The sequence below is a fragment of the Nicotiana sylvestris genome, chromosome 5 (genome assembly GCF_000393655.2).
Source record: "Nicotiana sylvestris chromosome 5, ASM39365v2, whole genome shotgun sequence".
Classification (NCBI taxonomy): domain Eukaryota; kingdom Viridiplantae; phylum Streptophyta; class Magnoliopsida; order Solanales; family Solanaceae; genus Nicotiana; species Nicotiana sylvestris.
Window position 1 is genome coordinate 134,632,851 of NC_091061.1, and position 25,530 is coordinate 134,658,380.

A 25,530-nucleotide genomic window follows, 5' to 3' on the forward strand; every position below is an offset into this window, starting at 1 on the left:
CTCTAATCATGGTAATAATAATGCACCAATAAACACTCCTCACCACCAGCAGTGGAAAAGGAAGGAACAAAAGCATGAAGCAGTGCAAGCACCAAATGCAGAAAATGCATGCTATAGATGTGGAGAAAAAGGGCACTGGTCACGTACCTGTCGTACGCCAAAGCACCTGGTTGAGTATTATCAAGCCTCCCTAAAGAAGACAGAGAAAAATGCTGAAGCAAATTTTATTTCTGAAGATAATTTAGACTTTATGCATTTGGATGTAACTGATTACCTTGCACTCCTAGAAGGAGAAACAAGTCATATAATCGGTGGTGAATCTGTAGAAATGTAAATATTTTAATTTTTGTTATTTGTAATAGATAGTATGGTTATGTAATTGTTGTACATAAAGAAAAATTATGATTTGATAATGATGTTTACTATAATATATCTTGTTTATGTCATTTTGAAGAATATGAATAACATTATTAGATCAACTTAAACTCTAGCAGAGTTTGCAAGAAATATACAACCACAAGAAGTGGTTATATTTCGTATATCTCATTGTAATTATATTTTGTTAACTACCAGAAGTGGTATATGCCTATGATCACCAGAAGTGATAATTTAGGCTTTCTATGGTTACAATTGAAGATAAGCTACATAAATATTCTCTATATTAAATGCACACCTCGATTTGCTCCTGAAGTAGTAAATATTTTAAAAGAGGTTGAGGCATCACAATTTGATGTGATTAATGCGCATTCAGATAATTATGTTCGATTTCCTGAAGGATGAGAACTTTTGATAATATTAATCCATTCCCTGAAGTGAATGTGACAATACTAATAAGTCGGGTAAATATGAACGCGCTCTTGATGTGAATACATTACAATTCACCTCCAGAAGAGTTAATATAATTGAGAGAATATATACTCAATATTTCGTATTTTAAATTTGCTCCTGAAGAAGTAACACAATTGAAATTGCCTCCTGAAGTGGAAAAATATTATGAAGAGGAGTTTTCGTGTGCTTAAACAATTGTTTTACATTGTTTATTTGATTGTGATTTTCTCTCATGACACCAGCAGTGTCTGAGCAATATTTGATAGTACAAAATGTATCAACAACTCCTGAAGAGCTAAATGTTTGCCTAAAGAATACATGACACCAGTAGTGCCAGATAAATATTAGATTGTGGATAATAAATGAAGGCTCTCGAAGAGCTTATATACAAATATGTCATTCATATTATATGATTATGGTCAAAACATATGTTGTAGTAAACCTGAAGTTTACTAATACAAATGGCTATCATATTGAGACTACAAATGATTGGAAGATTGATAATCTTCATGTTTCCACAATCATAGGGGGTAAAATAATATGTATGTGAGAAGTTACCTGCCTTATTCTTTAATTTGTACTATATCATGTATCACAGTAAACCAGAAGTTTACTAAAGCAAAAGTTTATGCCATAGTAAACCAGAAGTTTACTAAGAGATAGCACATGACATGATAAACTTGAAGTTTTCATTTGCCATTTTTAAATGAGCTATTTGAGAATTCAGATAAGCATATACTAAAGAACTAGAAGATTCTTCAGGAATTCTCATGTGTTGCTTGTTCTCATAATGAATTGATTATACCAGCTAAAGTTGGGACTAAGACCCCTGATTCTGAAATATATAAAAGGTGAATATGGGCCCGTTCACCTATCATGTGAACCACTTATAGGTGCATATATGAGATGGTTACATGTGTAATTATTGTCAACCTGCAGTTTGGCATTTGGAATTGCTTTTCTCGATTAAGAGCATAATTTTCAGATTATGAAATCAAGACAGTTCATCTTGATAATGCTGGTTTATATCCAAGCTGGTTTAGCATTGAATACCTCCTATTAATGGCTAAACCATTGCTTATGAGAACAAAGCTTCATGTGTTGGTCTAAGATTTTCTAAATTGCATATAGCAGCACTTGTATGCATCAGATCAACAATATATGATAAGTCCTCCCTTCACAATTGGTTTAGGATCAGAAACCAAATATTTTTACTATCTTTTGTTGCGTGGTATATGATTAATTTCTCTACCATAATACACAAAGATATGTTTCCCAAAGATGATTGGGGATATATGTTAGTTTTTCTAACATTTGGGGGATGGAATAAACAGTTGAAAAATATGCTATATGAATCGAATTATCATGATCCTCACTTAGAAGATAATTCAAGTCGAATGCCAGAAGCATTTGCTGATCCAAAATTAAATATCATATTTCAGCTGCAAATGCTCCTATTAAAATTAAAGTCCCTGAAGGATAGAGTTTACTGTACGCATGAAGCGTGGTAGACCAATCGGTTCCAAAGGTAACAATCCTTGAAAAATAGTAGGAGCTAATGATCAAAATGAGGAGGAAATAAGCTCTAGAAGAGCCCACGACATAACATTTCATGAAACTCCCGAAAAAGTTCAGGTACCTGAAAATAAAGAAAGTGATGAGATCTCCACAAGTTATGTCGCTTCGGAACTGACACAAAATGATCGTCGACGATACATTTAATACAATATAGTGCACAATATTGTAAACGATTGTGAGGATCGGACTAGCAGTCCAGACACTTGAAGATGTCGTACCATTTAGATACAAGTCTTAACCTATATGACTTATTTGGCTAAATCTATATGAAGATCCTTGAAGGATTGAAAATGCCCGAAGCATATAATTCAAAGTCTTGAGAAATGTACTCGATCAAATTATAAAGATCTTTGTACGGTTTAAAGCAATCTGTGCGCGTGTGGTATAATCGCCTCAGTAAATATTTGCTGAAAGAAAGTTACATAAATTATGTTATTTGTCCATGTATTTTTATAAAGAAAATGTCATCAAAATTTGTTACACTTGCTATTTATGTTGGTGACATAAATCTTATTGGAACTCCGGAAGAGCTCCAAGAGGGTCTTAAAAATACTTTTACATGGACAAAGTGTACCCATTAAGTACACCAATGAATATTCAATCACTTGAAGTGAATAAGGATCCGTTCCAACCTCTAGAAGAGGATGAGGAGCATATATTGCGATATTTAAAGGGAACTCTTGATATGGGTTTGTTTTATGCTAACAAAGATAGTGCAGACCTTGTTGGTTATGCAGATGCAGGTTATTTATCTGATCCCCATAAAGCTCGATCTCAAACCGGCTACGTATTTACATATGGAGGTACTATCATATCATGGCGCTCCACAAAGCAATCTATTGTTGCTACTTCTTCAAATCACGCTGAGATAATAGCTATTCATGAAGCAAGTAGGGAATGCGTATGGTTGAGATCAATAATTCATTTTATTCGAGAAAAATGTGGTTTGAAATGTGAGAAAAGACCCACAATTTTATACGAAGACAATGCTGCATGCATAGCCCAATTGAAGGGAGGATTTATAAAAGGAGATAGAACGAAGCACATTTCATCAAAATTATTCTACACACACGATCTTCAGAAAAGTGGTGACATTGATGTGCAACAAATCCGTTCAAGTGATAATCCAACAGATTTATTCACTAAATCTTTGCCAACTTCAACTTTTGAGAAGATGATATACAAGATTGGAATGCGGAGACTCAAATATTTGAAACAAGGTTTTCATCAGGGGGAGTAAAATACGCGATGCACTCTTTTTCCCTTACTAAGATTTTTTCCCATGGGGTTTTCCTTATAAGGTTTTTAATGAGGCACCTAACAATGCGTATTACTAAATATGTGCACTCTTTTTCATTCACTAGAATATTTTCCCACGTGGTTTTTCCTAGTAAGGTTTTAATGAGACACATTATCTTTTAATGAACATCCAAGGGGGAGTGTTATAAATATATTATATTATGGATGTTCATTTAATACTCCGTTGTAAATAATCTTCCTGAAGAAGCTTATCCATATGCGACTCCACCGTAAATATGTTTATCTATTTAGTACTCTATTGGAAATAAGTTTCCTGAAGAAGCTTATCACTTCGGTACTCGGTTATGGATAAACATTACCCTAGGTAGAAGATTATCCATATCTGGTATAGTAGCAGCTTACACAACAACTTGCAGTAGCAGCTTACACAACAGCTTGCGTAGCAGCTTACACAACAGCTTGTAATAGCAACTTACACAACAGCTTGTAGTAGCAGCTTACACAACAGCTTGCGTAGCAGCTTGTAGTAGCAGCTTACACAACAGCTTCCTTTCTTCTATAAATAGAAGAGATTTCAGTTCATTATGTACATCAGTTTGAATTCGAATAATATATCAGTTTCTCTCTATACTTGTCTTTATTTTATAGTCTTTATTTCATAACAATATTCCGTTTATAAGTAAACCCTCATTTTTTTAATTACGCAATACGACAACATTACAACATTGTTTTTGCCTTATGTCAACACCATGCCAGCTAATGTAACAAATTATTAAAAGTGCTTAACTCCTAAATCTTACCGCCTACAGCGCGTGCAGCCATTAATGGCCACATTTGCAACGGATGTTCCCATGTAAACTCTAACACTTGATGTGCAAAGTTGAGTGAGAGTGACCTAGTGAGTATATTCAAACTCTAATACAGTGTCAGAATTTCAACTTTATAAATTCAGCTTAAAATTCTATTACAACAATGGATTTGAAATTTATTAGTTGTGCTTATTAATTAATATTTTTGAGCCAAAGCCGCTAAATCAGAATGAACGTATAACTTGTACTCCAATCTTTTGGGGCATTTGTATCTATACCAACTTTTTGTGTCACGTTTTAACTTGTGCCCCTTTGGAAAAAAATTTGCAAGTGTACCCGCTTTTTTGCATAACTTCAGCATACAGGGCTGAAGTAGCAAAGGCAATCACGCAAAACTTCATCATTCTAGTAGCCGGGCCTAAAGTTCAGCTCTAGAGCTGAAGTTTTTGTTTTGTAGCTGGCGAACTTCAGCTCTAAAGCTGAAATTTTTGTTTTTGTAACTGGCAAACTTCAGCTCTAGAGCTGAAGTTTTTATTTTGTAACTAGCGAACTTTAGTTCTAGAGCTGAAGTTTTTGTTTGTAACTGGCAAACTTCAGCTGAAGTTTTTATTTTTGTAACTGGCGAACTTCAGCTCTAGAGTTGAAGCTTTTGTTTTGTAACTTGCTTATGATTTTCACTATTTCTGAAAATTTCTTGCTATCAGAAGCAAATCCAACCACTGAGCAAAAAGTTTCTACAGCTGAAAAATGAGAAAATGAAGGTTAACTGCTAGTATTATACAATTATGACATGTCACTGAGTAACTAATCTTCCATATTACGTAATAAGCAACTGTCAAGCTAAGGATAACCACATTGCTGAATTACCAGCTCGATGATGCTATAGCTATATACTACGTTGTTGCCTATGTTGAACAATGTAGTAAAGGTGACATTAAGTGAACTTTTTCTCGTCTTACTAAGCATTGGTTGTCAGTAATTGTGGTGGTAGGAGATATCAGCTCTCCTTTTTGTTGCTTTCGTTGGCTTATCCATTCTCACTATAGGGGTAACAGATTTCTTGCAGAAAATGGAGAAGGATAAGTTTGAGAAAGAAGAGGCGGATATAACTTTGAGGAGGAGGAGGAGGAGAAAGGGGAATGAAGTTGTTTAAAAAGTGAGTACAAGTTAAAAATTTTTAAAAAAATGGGTATAGGTTAAATGGGGGCGACCAAATAGAGCGCCTCATGTAATTTTTACAATCTTTTGGTACTATAAGTAAACAAAATAATTATTGGATAAAAATTTAGTGCTGTCTTATTCTTTATTTGGTTATTAATTTTATGATTAATTATCTCAGGATTAAAAATATTATCGAGATAATTAATACATGCCAGAGCGTGGGATAGTAATCCCATGATAAGTTATCCCAAGATAAAACGTTAAAATTGACAATCCCATGATTAATACAACAGACCAAACAGTCAATAAAAAACAATACCAGGATAATTAATCCCAACATAACTTGTCTTCAAACCAAACGACTCTAAGAGGTTGTTTGGTTTGAAAATATGTTATGTTGGGTTAGTTATACTGGGATTAATTATACTGGAGTTAGTTATGCTGAGATTAGTTATCCAGGAATTATTTCATATTGATTGTTTGGTATGTTGTATTAATCCTGAGATTGTCAATTTACTACTTTATCTTGGGATTACTATTCCATCCTCTGGCTGATACAGATTATCCAAGTACTATTTTTAATTCGGGGATAACTTATCTAGTATTAATAACCAAACAAAGGATAAGACAGTACATTTTTTCTTGTCTTAGGATTATTTTTGCTTATCCATTATACCAAATGGCTCCTAAGAAATTGTTTGGTAGAGTATATAAGAATAATACTGAATAGGATGTATTTGTAATGCTGAGATTAATTATGCTGAGATTAGTTATTTTAAAAATTAGTATTTCTTACCGACTGTTTGGTTTGGACGTTTGATGTATTAAAAATGATATGCATTGTATAACTTTTTAAAATAATTATTTATTTATAAAAATACCCTCCACATTCTTTACAAAAATATTAGAAAGAATTTGGAAAAGATTTTGAAAGAACAAATCTATATATGAATAGTAATAATACCAAATTTGTTGTTGTTCCTAATACCTCCTACTAATGATGGTGGCCAAGGACACCAATGGTGTTAGGAACACCCCTTTTAAAAACAGAATTAATTAAATAGTGGAAATATGACAAGTTCTAATTCTCAAGATTCTAATCTTGTTTCAACTGTAGCACATGATAGCAACAAACAATAACATTACAATATTTGTATATAATAATAATATCTGTATCTATTAGATACCCATTAGCCCCTTCCCCTTGCCCCCTTTTTAAACATACCCCTCGTAGAAAATTTCTCTCTGTATGTACACACCTCACATATTCTTATTTCATATATATGCAACTGTGTGATCTTTTGGAGTTGATGTTATGCACGCATAATTGGAGAACTATAGTGAGTTGGGTATTGCTTTATTGATTTGATGTTATTGGAATTTTGATAAGACTTTCATTCTTTTTTTAGAAAGCCTATGGATGTTTAGAATTAGGAATTAGGATTGAGAGTTTTTGATGTTTGTAAGATTGAGGAATTAAAGCTGGAAAATAAGGTTTCTTGCAGTTATTGGCTTTAAGGTTTGTTTACCTTTCTCTCTTCTACTGTTTTGTTTGGTTTGTTTTTAAGCATTCATTGCATTAAATGGTGTTGGAAAGTTAATTTGATTTGTTGCTTCAAGTTTTAGCCTGATTTGGTTGACTGTCCTCTTTAACTACTTTAGTTCAAGATTCAGTCTTTATTGCCAGAAAAGTCAATAGTTTATTCTTTTCATTTATTTTCTGATTGATTAAAAGTTTGAGAAATGAAGCAGCTTAAAGTTTTTGAATAAATTGGTTTGTTTGACCTTTCATCCTTTTTTTTACAGGGCTTGAATCAAACAGTTTTCTTGCCTTTTCATGTATATCTGATGATTTGATTTAAGTTGTATGCTAAGTAAAAGATTTTTTTGAGAAGAAATTTGAGAATTTAGCTGCTTTAAATTGCTTTTGGTTGTTAATCTCCTTTGGTTGTTTCTGAGAGTTTGATGCTATTCTTTGGTCTGCTGAGTTTGAAGTCACGGAAAGATCAACTCTTTTTAATTGGCTTTAGTTGCTGGCTTTGGCCGAGGGTCTATAAAAAACAACCTTTCTATCTTTATAAGGTTCTGCGTACTCACTACCCTCCCCACACCCCATTTTGTGGGATTACACTGGGTTTTTTGTTGTTGTTGTTGTTGTAGTTGCTGGCTTTGCTTTTTGATGACTTCAAAACATGAATCTAATGTTGATCGTCGATGTTTTACATTCTTACTCGGACAAAAATTTCATTATAGATGCTATTGGAGAATCTGTATTCTTTCACATCATATATCTTACAGTTTAATGATTACTAGAGATCGCTTTTAAAATCAGTTCTACGTTTACTCGGTCTTGTACACCTCCCTGCCTGTGTGGATTTTGTCCCTATAATTTTCTGGTGCTTCTTATTTCATGCCTCTTTCTTTCTGTATGATAAGATTAGCACGTGGCGCTTGTCTAATTTATTGACAATTAATAGCTGACTTGTTTCTTACTAATGTCAGTCCAAAGACAATGAATTCAACATATACTCAATTCGTTGCCTCTAAAAGGATGGGTATATGTGACCCAATCCATCAAATTGGCATGTGGGGAGATTTCAAAAGTAGCAGTTTCCCAGATACGTCAGCGACCTTGATTCTTGAAGTCGAGAATTGTTTAGAGAATGAGATGCCTATTATGGAGAAAAGACTACACAATGAGGTGCAAATCTTTTTCTTTTTCCTTTGGACTTCTACTTTTCTCGTATTTATGCTAATTACATAATTAATATGTCTAGACAGAGGAACTTTCACATGGTACAGTTGGAACATCTAACAGATATGAACCAGAAGCACGTAAACCTATTGATAAGGTAAAAATATTTCCATATTTTGTCCGCTTTTCTTTATACCCATTTCTCAATGGGTATTTGTTATTACATTGTGCATGCAGTGCTGATTTAAATGATGGTGTTGAAGGTTGGATCGCTGTCATGTATTAAAAACCAAGCATTCATGTTGTGAGTTGTAAAGTTTGATTGATTCATATCTTTAATATCTTAGTTCCTTTTTTGTGAAAATGGAACTAAGGACATCACACATAGATAGTAAAACTTTGTCACCGCTGTGAGTTTTTGGATTCCTGATAGCGCCGCATTCATGTATTTGAGGGGTCTTTGTCTTGTCACATATGGTCTTTACCTCTGAGCTTGGAGATATTTGGCTATTTTAAGAGCCTATATTTGCTGCTTTATAACTGACTCTATGTATATCAACTGCTTAATTCCGTAGCTTCATATACAGGTGCTTAGACGCCTCGCACAAAACCGTGAAGCTGCTCGTAAAAGTCGTTTACGGAAGAAGGTATCACTTGAATTTTGCTAATTCATTACCCAGAATTTCTCAGCCACTTTTTAATGTCTTTTTAAAGAAGTCAAAATCTTATTTCTGTTTGAGACATAAATATTCCTAAATTCACATGTTGTTACTCAGGCCTATGTTCAGCAGTTGGAAAATAGTAAACTGAAGCTGCTTCAGTTGGAACAAGAACTAGAACGTACTAGACAACAGGTAAAGAGAAAATTTGCATCGACATATGAGATGTTGAATCTCTTCAGTTGATTGATATCAAAAGCATTTTTTTTTTACTTTTTAGGATGACAGAAATATAACAAATTAGCAAACATTTTTTGCGACAGGGTCAGTATGCAGGTGGCGGTTTAGATGAGAGTCAGATAGGTTACACCGGAACTGCAAATTCAGGTGTGTAGATTGATGCTGTCTTTTTGTTGATTGCTTAAAGAAGTTCATGCGCAGTACTATTTGCATGTGCATGCCTGAGTATATGAATGACAAAAGTTGTGCTTTGGAATGATATAATAGAGTTCGTCTGGAATCGTTGCTCAGTGTATCTGAGTATCAATTATAGTAAGTAGATTGATATGTTTGAAGTGGATTTATTGATTTTGATTTCCTAAATTTTGTAAATGGACTTGTTGATTTGATTTTGCAAAGTTCTGTTCAGCAAGGATTGTAGACGAGAGCTCTATTTTGTTGTTATTGTTGAATACAATTTGAAATAAGCTTTGGTCACTATTTGCTGCTAAGCTCTCTCTTCTAACTAGTTTGATCACAATTTATCAATTACTCGCATGAAGGTAATGTATTAGATCGCTATTTAAGATGCCATAAACCAGATAAAACTAATGGAAAGGATTATTCTATTGCATCTCTAAATGTGACTTCTGAACTACGGAAACTATCATATTAAGGAGTTTTCTTTCCCAAAATATACATTCCACGAATTAAGAAATTATTTCTTCACCCCTTGGAATTACAGCTTTTTTAAAGTACACTTCCTATTGATAAACATAAAGTCTTTGGTAATTATCGGGGATTTCCTGTTGTAGTAACATTCAGTGCAACCATTCAAGTTGTCACCTTATTTCACTTTCTTTTCTTCTTTCTCTTTATTCATATTGTTATTTGAACTTTTTCCTAACTTGTCGAGTCCGCAGGAATTGCTGCTTTTGAAATGGAGTATGGCCATTGGGTGGAAGAGCAAGATAGACAAACAGATGAATTAAGGAGCGCTTTGAATTCTCAAGTTGGTGAAATTGAATTACACCTTCTTGTTGAGGGTTGCTTGAACCACTATTTTGATCTATTTCGCATGAAAGCTACGGCCGCACATGCCGATGTTCTCTTCCTTATGACTGGCACGTGGAAGACATCAGCTGAGCGATTCTTCTTATGGATTGCGGGATTTCGCCCCTCCGAGCTTCTAAAGGTGATTATTGATCTAGTATAACTTGCCACTACATCTCCTGTTCATTGATAAATCCATTTGTTGATGACTCAGCGTTCCACATGCAAGTTAATCTGGGGTCAAGCATGGCCACAAATCTTCCAATTTCACCTTATAATTCTGTTAAAACTTTGTCTGTATTGCTTAGTATGAATAATGGGTAATGTGATTTTGTTTTTGGTGTAGCCTTCGCTTAGATCCTGCGCATGTTGCAACCTGTTCAATGACTTATCTATGCTGTCTTACTCCTACATACATTTTGATTTTTCCTCTCTCGTGCTTGCTCAAGGATTCCTTGCCCAATTAGCTTCCTTTTTTATTTTTATTTTTATGATAAGTCAAAATTTTCATCAATAAACACAAGAGGGTCTCAGAAGAATGTACAAGTTGTTTATTTGATTCAACGTGAATCTAGAAGCATCTATCAAGTATGCCAATCATCAATATAACACTGTATTCTCTCTTTACACATGAAATACAAGATAAATAAGAAAATTTTACTATGTTGAGACAGTCTTCTATTTCTTCATTCCATAGCCACCAAAAGAGGCATACTTGCGATGTCTCCCGTGCTGTCCTCTTTTGACTGCCGATTTCCAGTTCGTGATTACACCCTCCACAATCCTTGGTAACACCCACGATCTGTTGAACAATGAGAATACAACAGTCCACAGCCATGAAACCTACCTGCAATTCAACAAGATATGATTAGTATTTTCTTCAGATTCCTTATAGATGCAGCACAAACTCCCAAATATTATCATTTTCTCACACAGATACTCCGCTGTTAGTATGGCATCCCCTGCTGCCCACCAAGAAAGAAGCAACTTTTTCAAAAATATATTTTGGAGTCTTATTCTCCAAATTCTACTGCACACCTCCCTCTTATTTACTCTATCTATCAGCTCCATAAATTAGATTTAACTCTAAAAGTGAAAATAATCCTGGGAGGGTCTAGATGTAGAAGTCTCAAAATTTCTTGCATATATGTGGCATGAACCAATATCTCATTGACTATCTCATTGATGTTCGATACCTGGTCAATGTCTAATGCGTTTGAGAGTTGAAGCAAATCCAACAGCAGATGTCAATATTTCTGTTTTTCTTTGGCTGTTCTTTTAGAGGTCAATTATTATGATTGATGGTGTTTGTTCTGATGTCTTCTGTGAAAAGAACTGCTTATACATGATCCTATGGTACCTACAGGTACTCACACCAAATGTGGAGCCATTGACAGAACAACAACTCCGGGAGGTTTGCAACCTCACCCAATCCTGTCAACAGGCAGAAGACGCGTTGTCACAAGGAATGGTAAAACTCCACCAGATTCTTGCTGAGGCTGTTGCAGCTGGTACACTAGGCGAAGGGATTATCCTTCCGCAGATGGCTGCTACCATTGAAAAGTTGGAAGCTCTTGTTAGATTTGTAAATCAGGTAATATGTCAACTTTTTTTGTTTTGCTTCCTTTTTAATCAGAATTCTAAACTTACAGAATGATATTTGTAATTACCTGGGAACACCCCATGTAAGTACGGATCCGCAGTATAACCGAGTGATGCAAGTTGTACAGCAAAGAAATGATTAAATAGCTTGATTTGTGCAAAATCCACGTAACCTTGATGTTTTTACAACAACAACAACAACTACAAACCCAGTGTGATCCCACAAGGGGGGTCTGTGTGTGTATGCAGGCTTACCCCTACATTGCGAAGGTAGAGAGACTGTTTCCGATAGACCCTCGCCTTAGGAAAGGCAATCACAGCATTAGTGAAAAGAAATACACAGTTGGAATGATGTTTTTAGTTCAAGAAATTGAAGTTGAGGTTTTTATGCTTTTGGCTAGGTAGAAGCCGAAAATTAGTAAGGCTAACCATTGATCTGTGAACCTTTGAAGTGTGTGAGTGCAAGTTCAACTATTTGACATGTGGTTCGCTCATGTTCATACTTGAGTCATTGCCAACTCAATCTGCTTTGCCTTTGTGATAACAGGCAGATCATCTTCGCCGAGAAACCCTTCTACAGATGTCCTGCATCCTGACTCCGCAACAATCAGCTCAGGGTCTTCTTGCCTTGGGAGAGTACTTTAAACGTCTTCGTGCTCTAAGCTCACTTTGGACCAGTCGTACTTCTGAACCAGCATAAAGAAGCAAGAAACACATAATTCAACTTTGCCAATGAAAGCTGTGCAAGCTAAAATCTGCATCTTGCTTATACCGGTAATACTATGAATTTGGATATGCAACATAATATCAGCTTGCGCCGTTTGGACACTGCTTCGCCCCTGATTGAAATCTGTATATAATTTCCGGTATGCTGTAATTGGGACTTCGAAATTTGAATTTGTCTTTTTTTCTTTTCACATTGGTTTTGATGATTGTAAATCAATATGGTCTTGAGAGGTTTTCCGAGGCTCGCTTGCCAGAGTCTCGGGATGGAACTTACTCGAAGTTGCTGTTATGGTGCCTCTCTGTATTTAATTAGTAGTAGTATCTATTATGGGAGTGTGTGATGTGGCAAGCAATTTTTGAATGCTTTGCAGATGAACAACTGCTATAAAAGAAAAAGAGCAATGATGGCATGAGCAATATTATGTTGTTACTTAATGAATTTTGTGTTGTGGAAAATTTGCATATACACGTTTACTTGTACGGATTTTCATCCAAAAAGATTGTTGGTTACTTGGACAAATATAAATACCAAGTTCAGCTATGGCATACTCCATAATATTTAACATCTTTGCTAGTACTGTAGTTGTTTGTGTCGTCTTTGTTGAATTTTGTTTTTTTGATCAAGCAATTGGTGGAATATATACCTATAGTGCAAAAGTTAGAAGTGTGTATAACTGAACCCTTTTGGTCATGGAATTTGACCTTAAGATCAAATACACCAAGTACATAGATCCTGCAAAGATATTGACCTTCTGTAATTGCAAAAACCTTCAATATTTGAACTGTAATGGTTTGAGCTCTGCTCTAATAAGATCTTGTATAGTGTTGAATATTAATTTCTCAACACTTCAACCCTAGACCTTACAATGAGTTCAAAGACGTGTTCAAGTTAACACAAAATTCTGAAACTTATTCAAAACTGAAACACTAAATTGTCACCCTTCTAAAGGTGTCGTGACAATTTGAGAGAGCCAGAATTGTTCTAGTGTACATTTAACCATCGAAACTGATTCAGAAATTATTTCAACTATAATTAAACTTAAATTGTCAACCACATTCTGCATCCATGCAAATTTTCATCCTCTGTCCCCTCCAAACACCCCCTCTATTTTGTAGAACACTGTGAGGAATAAAATAGCAGGAATTTCTTGCTTTCTTTTACATAGTTATTGTACTGGAAAATCAGCTGTCCCCTTTGGTTGAAGGAGAATCAACTGAGCAATTCACAACAATCTGGCTACTCTTGAGAGATTTTCACAACTTTGAAATTGAATAGTCCAATGCATCAACTAAGAAGTCTGCACAAAATACAAGTTTAATTGCTTAAAACCAGACATTAAAATAAAAGGAACTTGCTTCCTTCTCTTTTCTAGGGCATATTGGTTTGTTTGGTGTTCATTATTAAAGCGGTTCAAGATTATTTTAATAAATTATGAAGATAATATCAGTTAATTAATAGTTTGCTACTAGTCTTGAAATTTGATTTTGGTGCATATTTGCAAATTTGGATCCTGTTAATAAAAATAAAAAGGCAGCCCGGTGCATTAATGCAAGCATTAATGGTTGCTTCCACGAATCGAACCTGTGACCTATAGGTCACAAGGAGCCAACTTTATCGTTGCTCCAAGGTTCCCCTTCATTCTGTTAATAAAAGTGATTTTCAAATATACCGATCAAATAAGATGGAATAATCCAAGAAAAATATGCGATATATTGAACCAGTGGGTAAAGAGGTTACCTGCATCATCCTTGCCAAAACACATAGGAGGCTTTATTCTGAAAACATTTCCATGTAAACCACCTTTCCCTACAAGAACACCAAGTTCTATATCCAGAAGCAAGTGCATTGTTAGTATATGTACAACGGTTTTCAATTCTCTTTAATTCATCAGCTGATTATACAAACCTCTAAGCTTCTCAAAGAGAACTCCAGTTTCTGCCTTGGCGGGTGTCTTTTCTTTTCTGTCAGTTACAAGTTCGATACCAACCATTAAACCCCTGCCTCGCACATCTCCAATTACTGGAGGTAACAAGGTATGTTAGTGATAATATTAACCAGAAGATGCATGTCACTAGGAGGAAAACTAAAGGATCATTAAAGCAGAAGACTCGGAAATAGAAAAATGATCAACTCTTTGATGCCAAGATATCAACATTTGGTGCTATATAAACTGAAGAAATTTGATTGGGATGAAAAGAAATCCATTTTGGCTCATACATGTCTGATTTTGAAAGAGCAAGAGACTTACTGTCATGTCTTTTCTGTAGATCCCTCAGCCGCCCAATCAAGTGTGAGCCAACCTCAGCACAATGCTTTTGGCGTTGTTCCTTATCGATTACTCTGAGTACTGCATGCCCACCAGCAGAGCAAACAGGGTTCCCCCCATATGTATTAAATTGTATCTTTTGAGCCATAACACTAGCAATTTCTGGCGTTGTGACAACAGCTCCAAGTGGCAAACCATTTCCGATACCCTGAAAAATTAAAAACTCCGGAATAACAGGCCATTCCACAAGATGCAAAACAGCAAAAGACACGATATGTAACCAATAAATATGGTGCACTCTTGTGAAGACCAAAAGTTCTTCACATAGGGAGGTTTAATCTAGTCTGTTCACCTCAGCTTGCATCCCACTCAGGACTAAAGAAAGCGGCATGATGACCTCGTTGGAAAATAAGATATAAGCACACCTTAGCGCCTTGCCCAGAGAGAATATTGGGGATCAAAGTCTTCCGAGGCGGCAGGGTCTATGGAGCAAATCTCCCACAACAGGAACAGGGCTGAGCGGAAAGATGAAAAGAAACAATTACAATACCTTTGCCATTGTAACTATATCAGGAATCACACCCTGTGTCTCAAAACCCCAGTAGTCGCTCCCTGTGCGACCAAAGCCAGTTTGTACTTCATCAGCAATACAAACACCTCCTGCTTTGCGAACAATGTCATAAACCAACTTCAAGTATCCAGGGGCTAGTTCAACAGCTCCTCCAACCCCCTAAAGCAAAAAAAACAGAATTTTATCACGCTTGAAATGTTCAGCCTCTGGTCTAAGACTCGAAGCAGCATTTTGCCACATTGAAGGGAGAATTAACAAGTCCAAACCTGAATTGTTTCAGCAATAAAACCAGCAACCTTTCCTGAAGTACCATGATCAATGTGATCCTGTACATCTTCAGCATATCGTTTAGCGTCAGATCCGAATACTCCACGATATGGGTTAGGATTCAGAACGTGATGGATTTCACCCTGTAAATCATCAAAGAAATTAAGGAAAAACATTTGGAATGTCAAACTTCAAATGCATGAACTTCTCTCATCGAAGTGTTCACTGGATAAACTAATAAAAAAAAGAAGAAAAAGATACACTTCTAATCTCTTCATGGCATGGCGCAGGGGTATACCTGTGGAATAGGGTACTTCCATGTGTTAAGAGCAGTTAGCCCAATTGTGTTGGCACTTCCGCCATGATATGCATTCCTCAAGGCAATCATATTTAGGTTACCACTGTACAATCGTGCCATCAGCATTGCCAATTCATTTGCTTCTGTCCCTGAATTTACGAAATATACTACCTGCAGTTCAAAACAAGCAAGTCAGACTGACGAATATTAGAAACTTCCTTGTAGGGATACTGCTGGGTTCATGTTTCAGAAGATAAACCTCGGAGACACAAACCAATCCAAATTTATCGGCATAGTGTAGTTGACATGTTAAGATACTACTCTAATACTACAACATTTAGTTAGTCTCAAGGGGCTTCAGATAATAATAATTCACATCAGACAATTGGTCTTCACTGCCTTGAATTATATGGAGGGATTAAAATCTAATAACTCAATGGATACTGGGTGCTTTGACACTTACCTCTCTTTCCTTTTCTGGACTAACTTTGTCTTTATCTTGTTATAAACATTTGTGGCTTAGTTCATAACAATAAACAAGAATTGCATGTCTATGTTCTTTTCAAAAGATAATAAGTGAAAATAATTTGACAGCCAAGTTATTTTAGGCAAACAATTGAGTCCATACTCCAACTTCTGTCTTTAATCTGATGAACACGTGATAAAAATCGATTGTACCCATTACTATAGAGGAAGTTATTACAATCTGAATAGAACTTCTCCACGACCCTAAAACCTCAATAAAATTGTATAAGCTACAAGAAAAAAGAATTAGTGGTTTCAAATGGTGAACAAATACAAAATTCTAGAATCTTATATCCACATACTCCCAAAGTACAAACTTCCAAGCATAGTTTGACAAGGATAAAAGATCATGGGAAAAAAGCTTGAATTAGCTATCATATAGAAGGTAGTTAAAGATTCCATTCTGAATCATAAAGGAACACACCAAAAAGGAAGTATAGATAAAGGGAAAGATGTCAACAAAGGCCAATTTAAGATAAAGGAAATCATGTCATGCTAACCTAAACTATTGGAAGGGTACAAATATCAATCTTTCTGTCATGGTTGAATGAAGAGCTTTGTAAAAATTGGGAAAGGAATTATATCAGGGGCACTTTCCATAAGTAGAGTATCAGAGCCCAAAATGGAACTTCCAAGTAGAGAAATTCAGTTTATACTATTTATGCACATATAGTTGAAGAAAATGCACACCAAATAGACCATTAGGGTAGTGGTATTATTTTAACCTTTAGGTTTCCTGGCATCTTAGATGCCAATGCTTCCGCAAAATCGCCGATCGCATGATGTAGATATATGGTTGTAGCATGTTGGAGAAGCTTGCTTTGCTCCGTGATGGCATCCAACACCATAGGATGACAATGACCGCATGAGACAGTAACTATTCCAGCAAAAGCATCAAGATAACGTCTTCCGTTCTCATCATACAAATATTGCATCTTCCCCTCAACAATATTTAGCTGTTTGAAGAAGTAAAAGAGTTATTAGAAAGAGACACAGCTTTAAGGAAAGCAATTATAGAGCTTTCACATACCAACATGGGCATTTACTTTCATGCCTGTTTTCCTTCTTGTTATTTTGGTTAGCCGTTCCATACGAGTAGGAAAATACAATATAAAAACAGGAATAGATTCTCAAATATTATAAATTCAGAAGAAACCAGAATCGGCCTAACAATAGAACATCAAATATCCATCATAGAACTTGCAGAGAGTTGAAGAAGAAAACAAGGGCTGTCCTTTCAAGGCGCCTCCTTGAGGGAACAAGGGCCGGTCGAGAAGCTGGCAATCAAAATGCAAAGGAAAGAAAAAACTTGTCATCTCTACTTGCAGGACAGGACACTCTACAACAACAACTACGCTTCAGTTGAGACCGGCTTTATGAATCCTCACTGACACTCTAAAATTCAAATTGGAAAATAAATCTTATATTACTCATTCACTGAAGAATCAGACATTGACTCATTCAATAATAAATATCAAAATGGTGTACAACACTCGAACAAATACACATTCCAAATATTCAGAATCAAATCTTGATCATCAGACTAGCACAGAGAAACACAATCCCTCTCCTCTTCTTTCTTTCTTTTTCCTAAAGTAAATCATACAATCCAATTTGTAAATTCATATGCTTTAAAATCCACTAAGTATCTCAAAACCAAGAAAATATAAAACTAATGTGTAATTAGTTAAAAAAAGAAGAGATATTTACAGGTTTTTGGTAGTAGTAGAAGAGGGAAGGACCCAGAAACTTCTTTCTTTTCTCCAAAACCTCATCAGCCAAAGGCCCTTTATACGGCTTTGGCTGGTAGTCAAACGGCGGCAGTTCCGGCGGCGCCACCACCGCTTGACCGGGAAAGTACCCCAGGCACCTATATTTGGCAATTCCAGCACACCCTTTTAGTAATTTCCTCTGTAACGCCATTCTTGATTGATCACAATATAACAGAAAAAATACTACTCCTAGCTAAAACATCACAAAGATATATAGGGACAGACCCGCATGAATCGATTAGTGCTGACATGGAAAAATGTTGGATTGTAGTAGTAGGTGAAGGAATAGTAGTATTAAAGATTATCTGAGGTTTAACTCAACGGACCCCACAAAAGATTCCCATATTTTTTTTTAATGGATTAGAAAATTGTTTGGTTTCCATTTTTGTTTTATTTTAAGGTAGTGGAATCCAAGCCAGTTTGTGAATCTCAATTACTCCCTCTGTTCCACGGTAAATAATCAATTTGCCTTTTTATTTTGATCCAAAATAAGTGTCCATTTATATAACCAAGAAAAAATTTAATTTAGTTTTCCAAATTTATACTTACGTACGTATCCTTAAAAAGTCTTTTACTCCTCACATTAACTATGTTGTACCATTTAATTAACTAGTTTAGTCACACTAACTATATTTATCTAGAATTTAGTATTTCCTTAATAGGTGTGCCCAGGACAAATTGATCACTTATTGTGGACCAGAGGGAGTATTAGATAACTTTGTTCGTCAAAAATTAAATAAATGTGAAGAAATCAACTGATATTTTAATTTTCATTTGAAATAGCTTAGTTAATTATTTAAGTTTTGAAGAATATCGGAAAGACTTATTAATACGCGTTTAATTAATTTAAGTTTAAGAGGAGCAATGATCACGAACTTAGGTAAATTAAATCTGCTTTTCAATTTTCATTTCGCGATGAGAATTACTGCTATGAAGATACAAAACGTTATGCTGCAATATTTGAATTTATTTTAATTATACCAATACAAAAGGAAGTGAATAAACATTAAAGTTTCAGTTTGTTGGAACTTCGTTTAATAATATACAAAAACATTACTATTAAATTAATCAATCATGTAGGTTTTCCATGTGATGTCAGATGTGGGTACTATTCTCTAGGCGCTTTAGGTGAACGTTATCGAGAGAAAATTAGAAATTAGCTTAATAATTTTTTTCTGAAAAATTCTAAGGAAAATCCTTGCAAATCACACAAGAGATATAAACTGACTGAGGAGACTCTGGTGAGGAAAATCCGAAGTCTCTCACGTGGGAATCATTCACTGAACCAATTCAGCTAACCCTCGCAGACAATTAGGTTGATAATTACGTATTTATTTGTTATGGTAAAAGTGTCACGTTCATTTATTTTAATTGAGGGTCCTTGTCAAGCAGATTCTGCATACGTGTTTATCATAATCCACATGGGGGCACGATTTGATGCATCATAGGATATGGAATTATGATTGTTGATTCACTTCCAGATTAATTGCTCAATTAAATAGAAAAGTTAACTATCACTACTAGTAATATATTACTTGCTGGTTTGACCATCAAATTTTAGTTTAAATACAACACTACTGCTCCTATCTTGATCCAGAAATAATTTTCGTTAAAGATAAATCACTGTTGAAAAACATCGTTGCACACGGAGAGACGAGCTAGGAGTTGAAATTTATGGGTTCTAAACTTGTCATGAAATTTATAATACGTCTTAGTTCTTACTAGATTCATAATTAAATATTTATACATATCTAATGAATTTTCTAATGCAAATATTGAGTCTAAGCAAAAACTTCTGGGAACGACTGATCCCATAATTAGTATTCTAGCTCTGCCCCTAACACAAGCTACATTTGTTATTTCGTTTAGGTCAACCATGAAATGATATTTTAGCTAGAGTAACTACTAGATATAACTTGTTATAACATATTACTTACCATTTATTTTAGATTACCAATCAATATTATTAGATAGAAGTACCTGTAAATACTTACTCAATATTTAAAAAAGGATTGGATTTTATAAGTATTTTTTATATCGTTAATACGCGAATTTCAAACAGAAATTCCTTAGAAATTGGACTTCCATCGAAATGTCAGTCGGAAATTCATGTTTTTCAGTAGTGGCATAAAGTTAAGCTCATTGTAAATTATATTAACAAATATTAGTCTTTCGGCATGCTACTGTAAAAGAATTAATAGTATTGTCAAATAAAATCCAAGAGGATTGCATAACGTTCGAAAGTTGAACTATTTGGATAAGCATAGCATGTTTATTAGGCAGTAAGAAAAAGAAATAAGGCCACCTTCATCATACAAAGCTTATCCAAAATTTTAAAATATGGGTCCTCCACTGACGCTTGTCATATTATCGGTTGATTTGAGTTTTTTTTAGTGTTTTAAGATAAGCTATACTCTTGATTAATCTAAACTTGTATTTTATTTTATTAGTATTATTAGTTATGAGCTATACAATTATTGAATACTATTATCTTAAGCGGTTAAACCTACTCAATTCTTACTATTAAAATCCAAATAAAAGAAAAAAGTAGAATGAAAACGACAAATTAATACCGTAAAAAGTTGAAACTTGTGCAATATATATATATAATTCTTTAAATATAAATTGCTTACCCGAAAAAAACTATTTCGTAATAAAAATTGGAGACGAAAATTCAATAATGAAGTTGGAATAGAATATGACTAAGCAATAGTTTGAATAGAATAAGAATACAACTAAGCAAATCTCACATCGTGTAACTTAGATTTTATAACACATAAATTATTTTTTGGGAGATAAGTTTATAGTAGTTCAAGATAGAGATAAAATTCAATCTGAAATAATCAATAGCTAAAATCTGGATCCTTAGTAGGCGTTTGGCCATAAGTTTTGGAAGTTTTTTTTCACAAAAAAATTCAAATATATATTTGTTTATTGAATTGATTTAGTTTTTGGGAGATTTTGAAAATCAAAACTTCATGGCTTAAGACCTCTTTTTAGGGCCAAATCATGACCGTTACGGACATTTTAGCTTACAAAAAGGACTTTTTAATATATCAAAACTTGCCCCAAAATTCATGTCCAAACACATTTTTAATTTCGCGCCAAACTTTACCAAAATTAACTTTTTCCAAAATATTTTGGGAATCTATGTCCGATGGATCCTTAATTTGTTGTTCACCGTGACATTTTAAAGAAATAATTGGGTTGGAGAGAAGTCAAGGAGAGAAAGGGAATCGGAAAAATGAAAGGAAAAAAAGGCAAAAGAGGGAAATAGAAAAAACAGAATAGAAAATGTAAAAAATAAGAAGAGAAAAAGAGCTAAAAATGAAATATAGCATAAGTAGCCATGTAGTCTCGAACCGACACACCGGCTGCTAAACTTTGCAATTTATAAATCGGAAAAGGGCCTAAATTTCTTCTAAACTATTGGAAATAGAGCAATTATACCATCCGTTTGCTATTGGGCACAAAAATAACCCCACCGTTAGTCAAGTGGAGCATAATATACCCCTCTCCACTAACAGACTCCACGTCAACTATAAAATCACTTAAAAAGATTTTTTTTGTTCATACTTACTGTTACGCAACGCCTTCCTGATGATCTTTGGAAGGGCAACGTAAGGCTAAGCAACCGATGTCAGTGCGGTTGCTGTCCGCCAATGAGGTCCTCGCCGCACGCTAGACTAGATTGTCAGTGCCGTGCGGGAAAACCAATGTCGTGGGCAATTGCGGAAGCTTGAGAGAGAATTGGGTTTTGAATGATGATGATGATTTTATTGATGAATGAAAATGCTGATTACAATGATGCGGTGTCGAGGGGGAGAGACACCAGAAAATGCTTGCTTGAAAATGTTTGATTGTTTGGTCCCCCTTAATAATGCTTAAAAAAAATAAACCAACATTACAAGACTAGTCCTAATAAAGCTGTAGAAGCACACTGAAATGAAAATGATGAAAACTAGTCTATGATTACAATGAAAAGGACTTAGATTATTACAAGGAAAAACTAAGTCCGATGGCAGCATCTTTGTCTTGCGGGTCTGCGCGCGCGTTGCTGTGGGCGCGCGCGACACTTGATGTGCTGGCCTGAGGCTGGGCACTGGTGCTTGGCATCAGGGTCTGTGCGCGAGGCGCTGCTGGAATGGGCCTGCAGCTGGGCGCTGGCGAGGCATCAGGATCTGCGCGCGCGGCATTGTCAGGGCGCGCGGCGCTGTTGTCATTGGCCAGCCCTTGGGCGCTGGCGAGAGGCATCGGTGGGGCGACAGAGGCACATGCGCGCTTGTCACTTGGCGCAGCCAAGACCACGGGGCCGACCATGGCGCTAGGCATTGTGAGGCTTGCTAGGCCGCCATGGGGCGCGGCCAAGGGGTCATGGGGCATGTCTGGAAAGCAGCCCATGACAGTAAGTATGAACAAATTCAGACTGTTAAACTTTGCAATTTATAAATCGGAAAAGGGCCTAAATTTCTTCTAAACTATTGGAAATAGAGCAATTATACCATCCGTTTGCTATTGGGCACAAAAATAACCCCACCGTTAGTCAAGTGGAGCATAATATACCCCTCTCCACTAACAGACTCCACGTCAACTATAAAATCACTTAAAAAGATTTTTTTTTTTTGTTGAGTTGGAGCTCCACATCAGATTTGACTGTTTTTTTTTCATCAAAGAAAATTAATGAAATCTAACTTACCCATGTCATTTCCCATTTTCAACAATCAACGGATAAAAATGCCTTAATCAACAAATCCTATCAAAGAATCAATTATGCTCCTCAATAAGTTCGAAATAACACCCTTTAAGGCCAATGACCTTCGCCAAGAAGAAGATTTCGACCTTGATAGAACGACGACGAGTTACTATTTCGATAAAGTTTAAAATAACACCCTTTAAGGCCAAGGGCCTTCGCCAAAAAGAAGAATTCGACCTTGATCAAATAACGATGGGTTGCTATTTCGATATTTTCAAAATAACACCCTTTAAGGCCAATGGCCTTCACCAAAAAGAAGAGTTCGATCTCGATCGAACGATGATGGGTTACTATTTCAATAAGTTCAAAATAGCACCCTTTAAGGCCAATGGCCTTCGCCAAAAAGAAAAGTTCGACCTCGATCGAACGATGACGGGTTACTATTTTGGTAAGTTCGAAATAACACCCTTTAAGGCCAAGCGCCTTCGACAAAAACAAGAGTTCGACCGCGATCGAACGACGATGGGTTGCTATTTCGATAAGTTCAAAATAAGACCTTTAAGGCCAAGGGCCTTCGCCAAAAAGAAGAGTTCGACCTTGATCGAACGACGATGGATTGCTATTTCGATAAGTTAGAAATAACACCCTTAAAGGCCAAGGGCCTTCGCCAAAAAGAAGAGTTCGACCTCGATCGAACGACGAGGGGTTGCTATTTTGATAAGTTCGAAATAACACCCTTTAAGGCCAAACGCCTTCGACAAAAAGAAGAGTTCGTCCTCGATCGAACGACGATGAGTTACTATTTTGATAAGTTCAAAATAACACTCTTTAAGGCCAAGGGCCTTCGCAAAAAGAAGAGTTCGACCTCGATCGAACGACGAGGGGTTGCTATTTTGATAAGTTCGAAATAACACCCTTTAAGGCCAAACGCCTTCGACAAAAAGAAGAGTTCGTCCTCGATCGAACGACGATGAGTTACTATTTTGATAAGTTCAAAATAACACTCTTTAAGGCCAAGGGCCTTCGCAAAAAAGAAGAGTTCGACCTCGATCGAACGACGATGGGTTGCTATTTTGATAAGTTCAAAATAACACTCTTTAAGGCGAAGGGCCTTCATCAAAAAGAAGAGCTTGACTTCGATCGAACGACGATGGGTTGCTATTTCGATAAGTTCGAAATAACACCCTTTAAGGCCAAGGGACTTCGACAAGAAAAAGAGTTCGACCTCGGTCGAACGACGACGGGTTACTATTTCGATAAGTTTGAAATAACACCCTTTAAGGCCAAGGGCCTTCGTAAAAAGAAGAGTTTTACCTCGATCGAACGACGATGGGTTTCTATTTCGATAAGTTCAAAATAACACCCTTTAAGGCCAAGGGCCTTCCCCAAAAAGAAGATTTCGACCTCGATTGAATGACGATGGGTTGCTATTTCGATAAGTTCAAAATAACACTTTTAAGGCCAAGGGCCTTCGCCAAAAAGAAGAGTTCGACCTCGATCGAATGACGACGGGTTACTATTTCGATAAAGTTAGAAATAAAAACCTTTAAGGCCAAGGGCCTTCGCCAAAAAGAAGAATTAGACCTCGATTGAACGACGATGGGTTGCTATTTCGATAAGTTCGAAATAACACCCTTTAAGGCCAAGGGCCTTCGCCAAAAATAAGAGTTCGACCTCGATCGAACGATGATAGGTTACTATTTCGATAAGTTCAAAATAACACCCTTTAAGACCAAGGGCTTTCGCCAAAAAGAAGAGTTCGACCTTGATTGAATGACGACGGGTTATTATTTCAATAAGTTCGAAATAACACCCTTTAAGTCCAAGGGCCTTCGCCAAAAAGAAGAGTTCGACCTCGACAGAACGACGACGTGTTACTATTTCGATAAAGTTCGAAATAAAACCCCTTAAGGCCAAGGGCCTTCGCCAAAAAGAAGAATTTGACCTCGATTGAACGACGATGTGTTGCTATTTCGATAAGTTTGAAATAACACCCTTTAAGGCCAAGGGCCTTCGCCAAAAAGAAGAGTTCGACCTCGATCAAACGATGACGGGTTACTATTTCGATAAGTTCAAAATATCACCCTTTAAGGCCAAGGGCCTTCGCTAAAAAGAAGCGTTCAACCTCGATCGAACGACGACGGGTTACTATTTCAATAAGTTTGAAATAACACCCTTTAAGGCCAAGGGCCTTCGCTAAAAAGAAGAGTTCGACCTTGATCGAATGACGACGGGTTACTATTTCGATAAAGTTAGAAATAAAAACCTTTAAGGCCAAGGGCCTTCGCCAAAAAGAAGAATTAGACCTCGATTGAACGACGATGGGTTGCTATTTCGATAAGTTCGAAATAATACCCTTTAAGGCCAAGGGCCTTCGCCAATAAGAAGAGTTCGACCTCGATCGAACGACATCGGGTTACTATTTCGATAAGTATGAAATAACACCCATTAAGGCCAAGAGCCTTCGCCAAAAGGAAGCGTTCAACCTCGATCGAACGACGATGGGTTACTATTTTGATAAGTTCGAAATAGCACCCTTTAAGGCCA

General features: G+C 36.0%; 2 protein-coding genes across 3 annotated transcripts; one reads left to right on the forward strand and one right to left on the reverse strand.

The window, feature by feature from the left end:
* The first annotated feature begins 6,822 nt into the window (after positions 1–6,822).
* Positions 6,823–13,056, forward strand: LOC104228386 (TGACG-sequence-specific DNA-binding protein TGA-1A-like). 2 transcript variants are annotated; one of them, XM_009780841.2, is made up of 9 exons: positions 6,823–7,155; positions 8,139–8,337; positions 8,414–8,488; positions 8,919–8,978; positions 9,108–9,185; positions 9,314–9,377; positions 10,133–10,404; positions 11,629–11,856; positions 12,412–13,056. In XM_009780841.2, the coding sequence occupies exons 2-9, from the start codon at positions 8,149–8,151 to the stop codon at positions 12,562–12,564; spliced, it is 1,119 nt and encodes a 372-aa protein (XP_009779143.1). In that variant the 5' UTR covers positions 6,823–7,155; positions 8,139–8,148; the 3' UTR covers positions 12,565–13,056. The 2 variants fall into 2 exon arrangements, with proteins under 2 accessions (XP_009779143.1, XP_009779144.1); XM_009780842.2 differs by having other exon boundaries at positions 6,823–6,976.
* Positions 13,057–13,348: 292 nt separating this feature from the next.
* On the reverse strand, positions 13,349–18,551 carry LOC104228384 (alanine--glyoxylate aminotransferase 2 homolog 1, mitochondrial). The gene is made up of 9 exons (XM_009780840.2): positions 18,229–18,551; positions 17,244–17,474; positions 15,994–16,164; positions 15,695–15,838; positions 15,408–15,587; positions 14,840–15,065; positions 14,497–14,610; positions 14,329–14,415; positions 13,349–13,888 (listed from the first exon to the last, which is right to left on the reverse strand). Exons 1-9 carry the CDS (start codon positions 18,439–18,441, stop codon positions 13,845–13,847), a joined length of 1,410 nt encoding a protein of 469 aa, XP_009779142.1. The 5' UTR covers positions 18,442–18,551; the 3' UTR covers positions 13,349–13,844.
* Between the last annotated feature and the right edge of the window lie 6,979 nt (positions 18,552–25,530).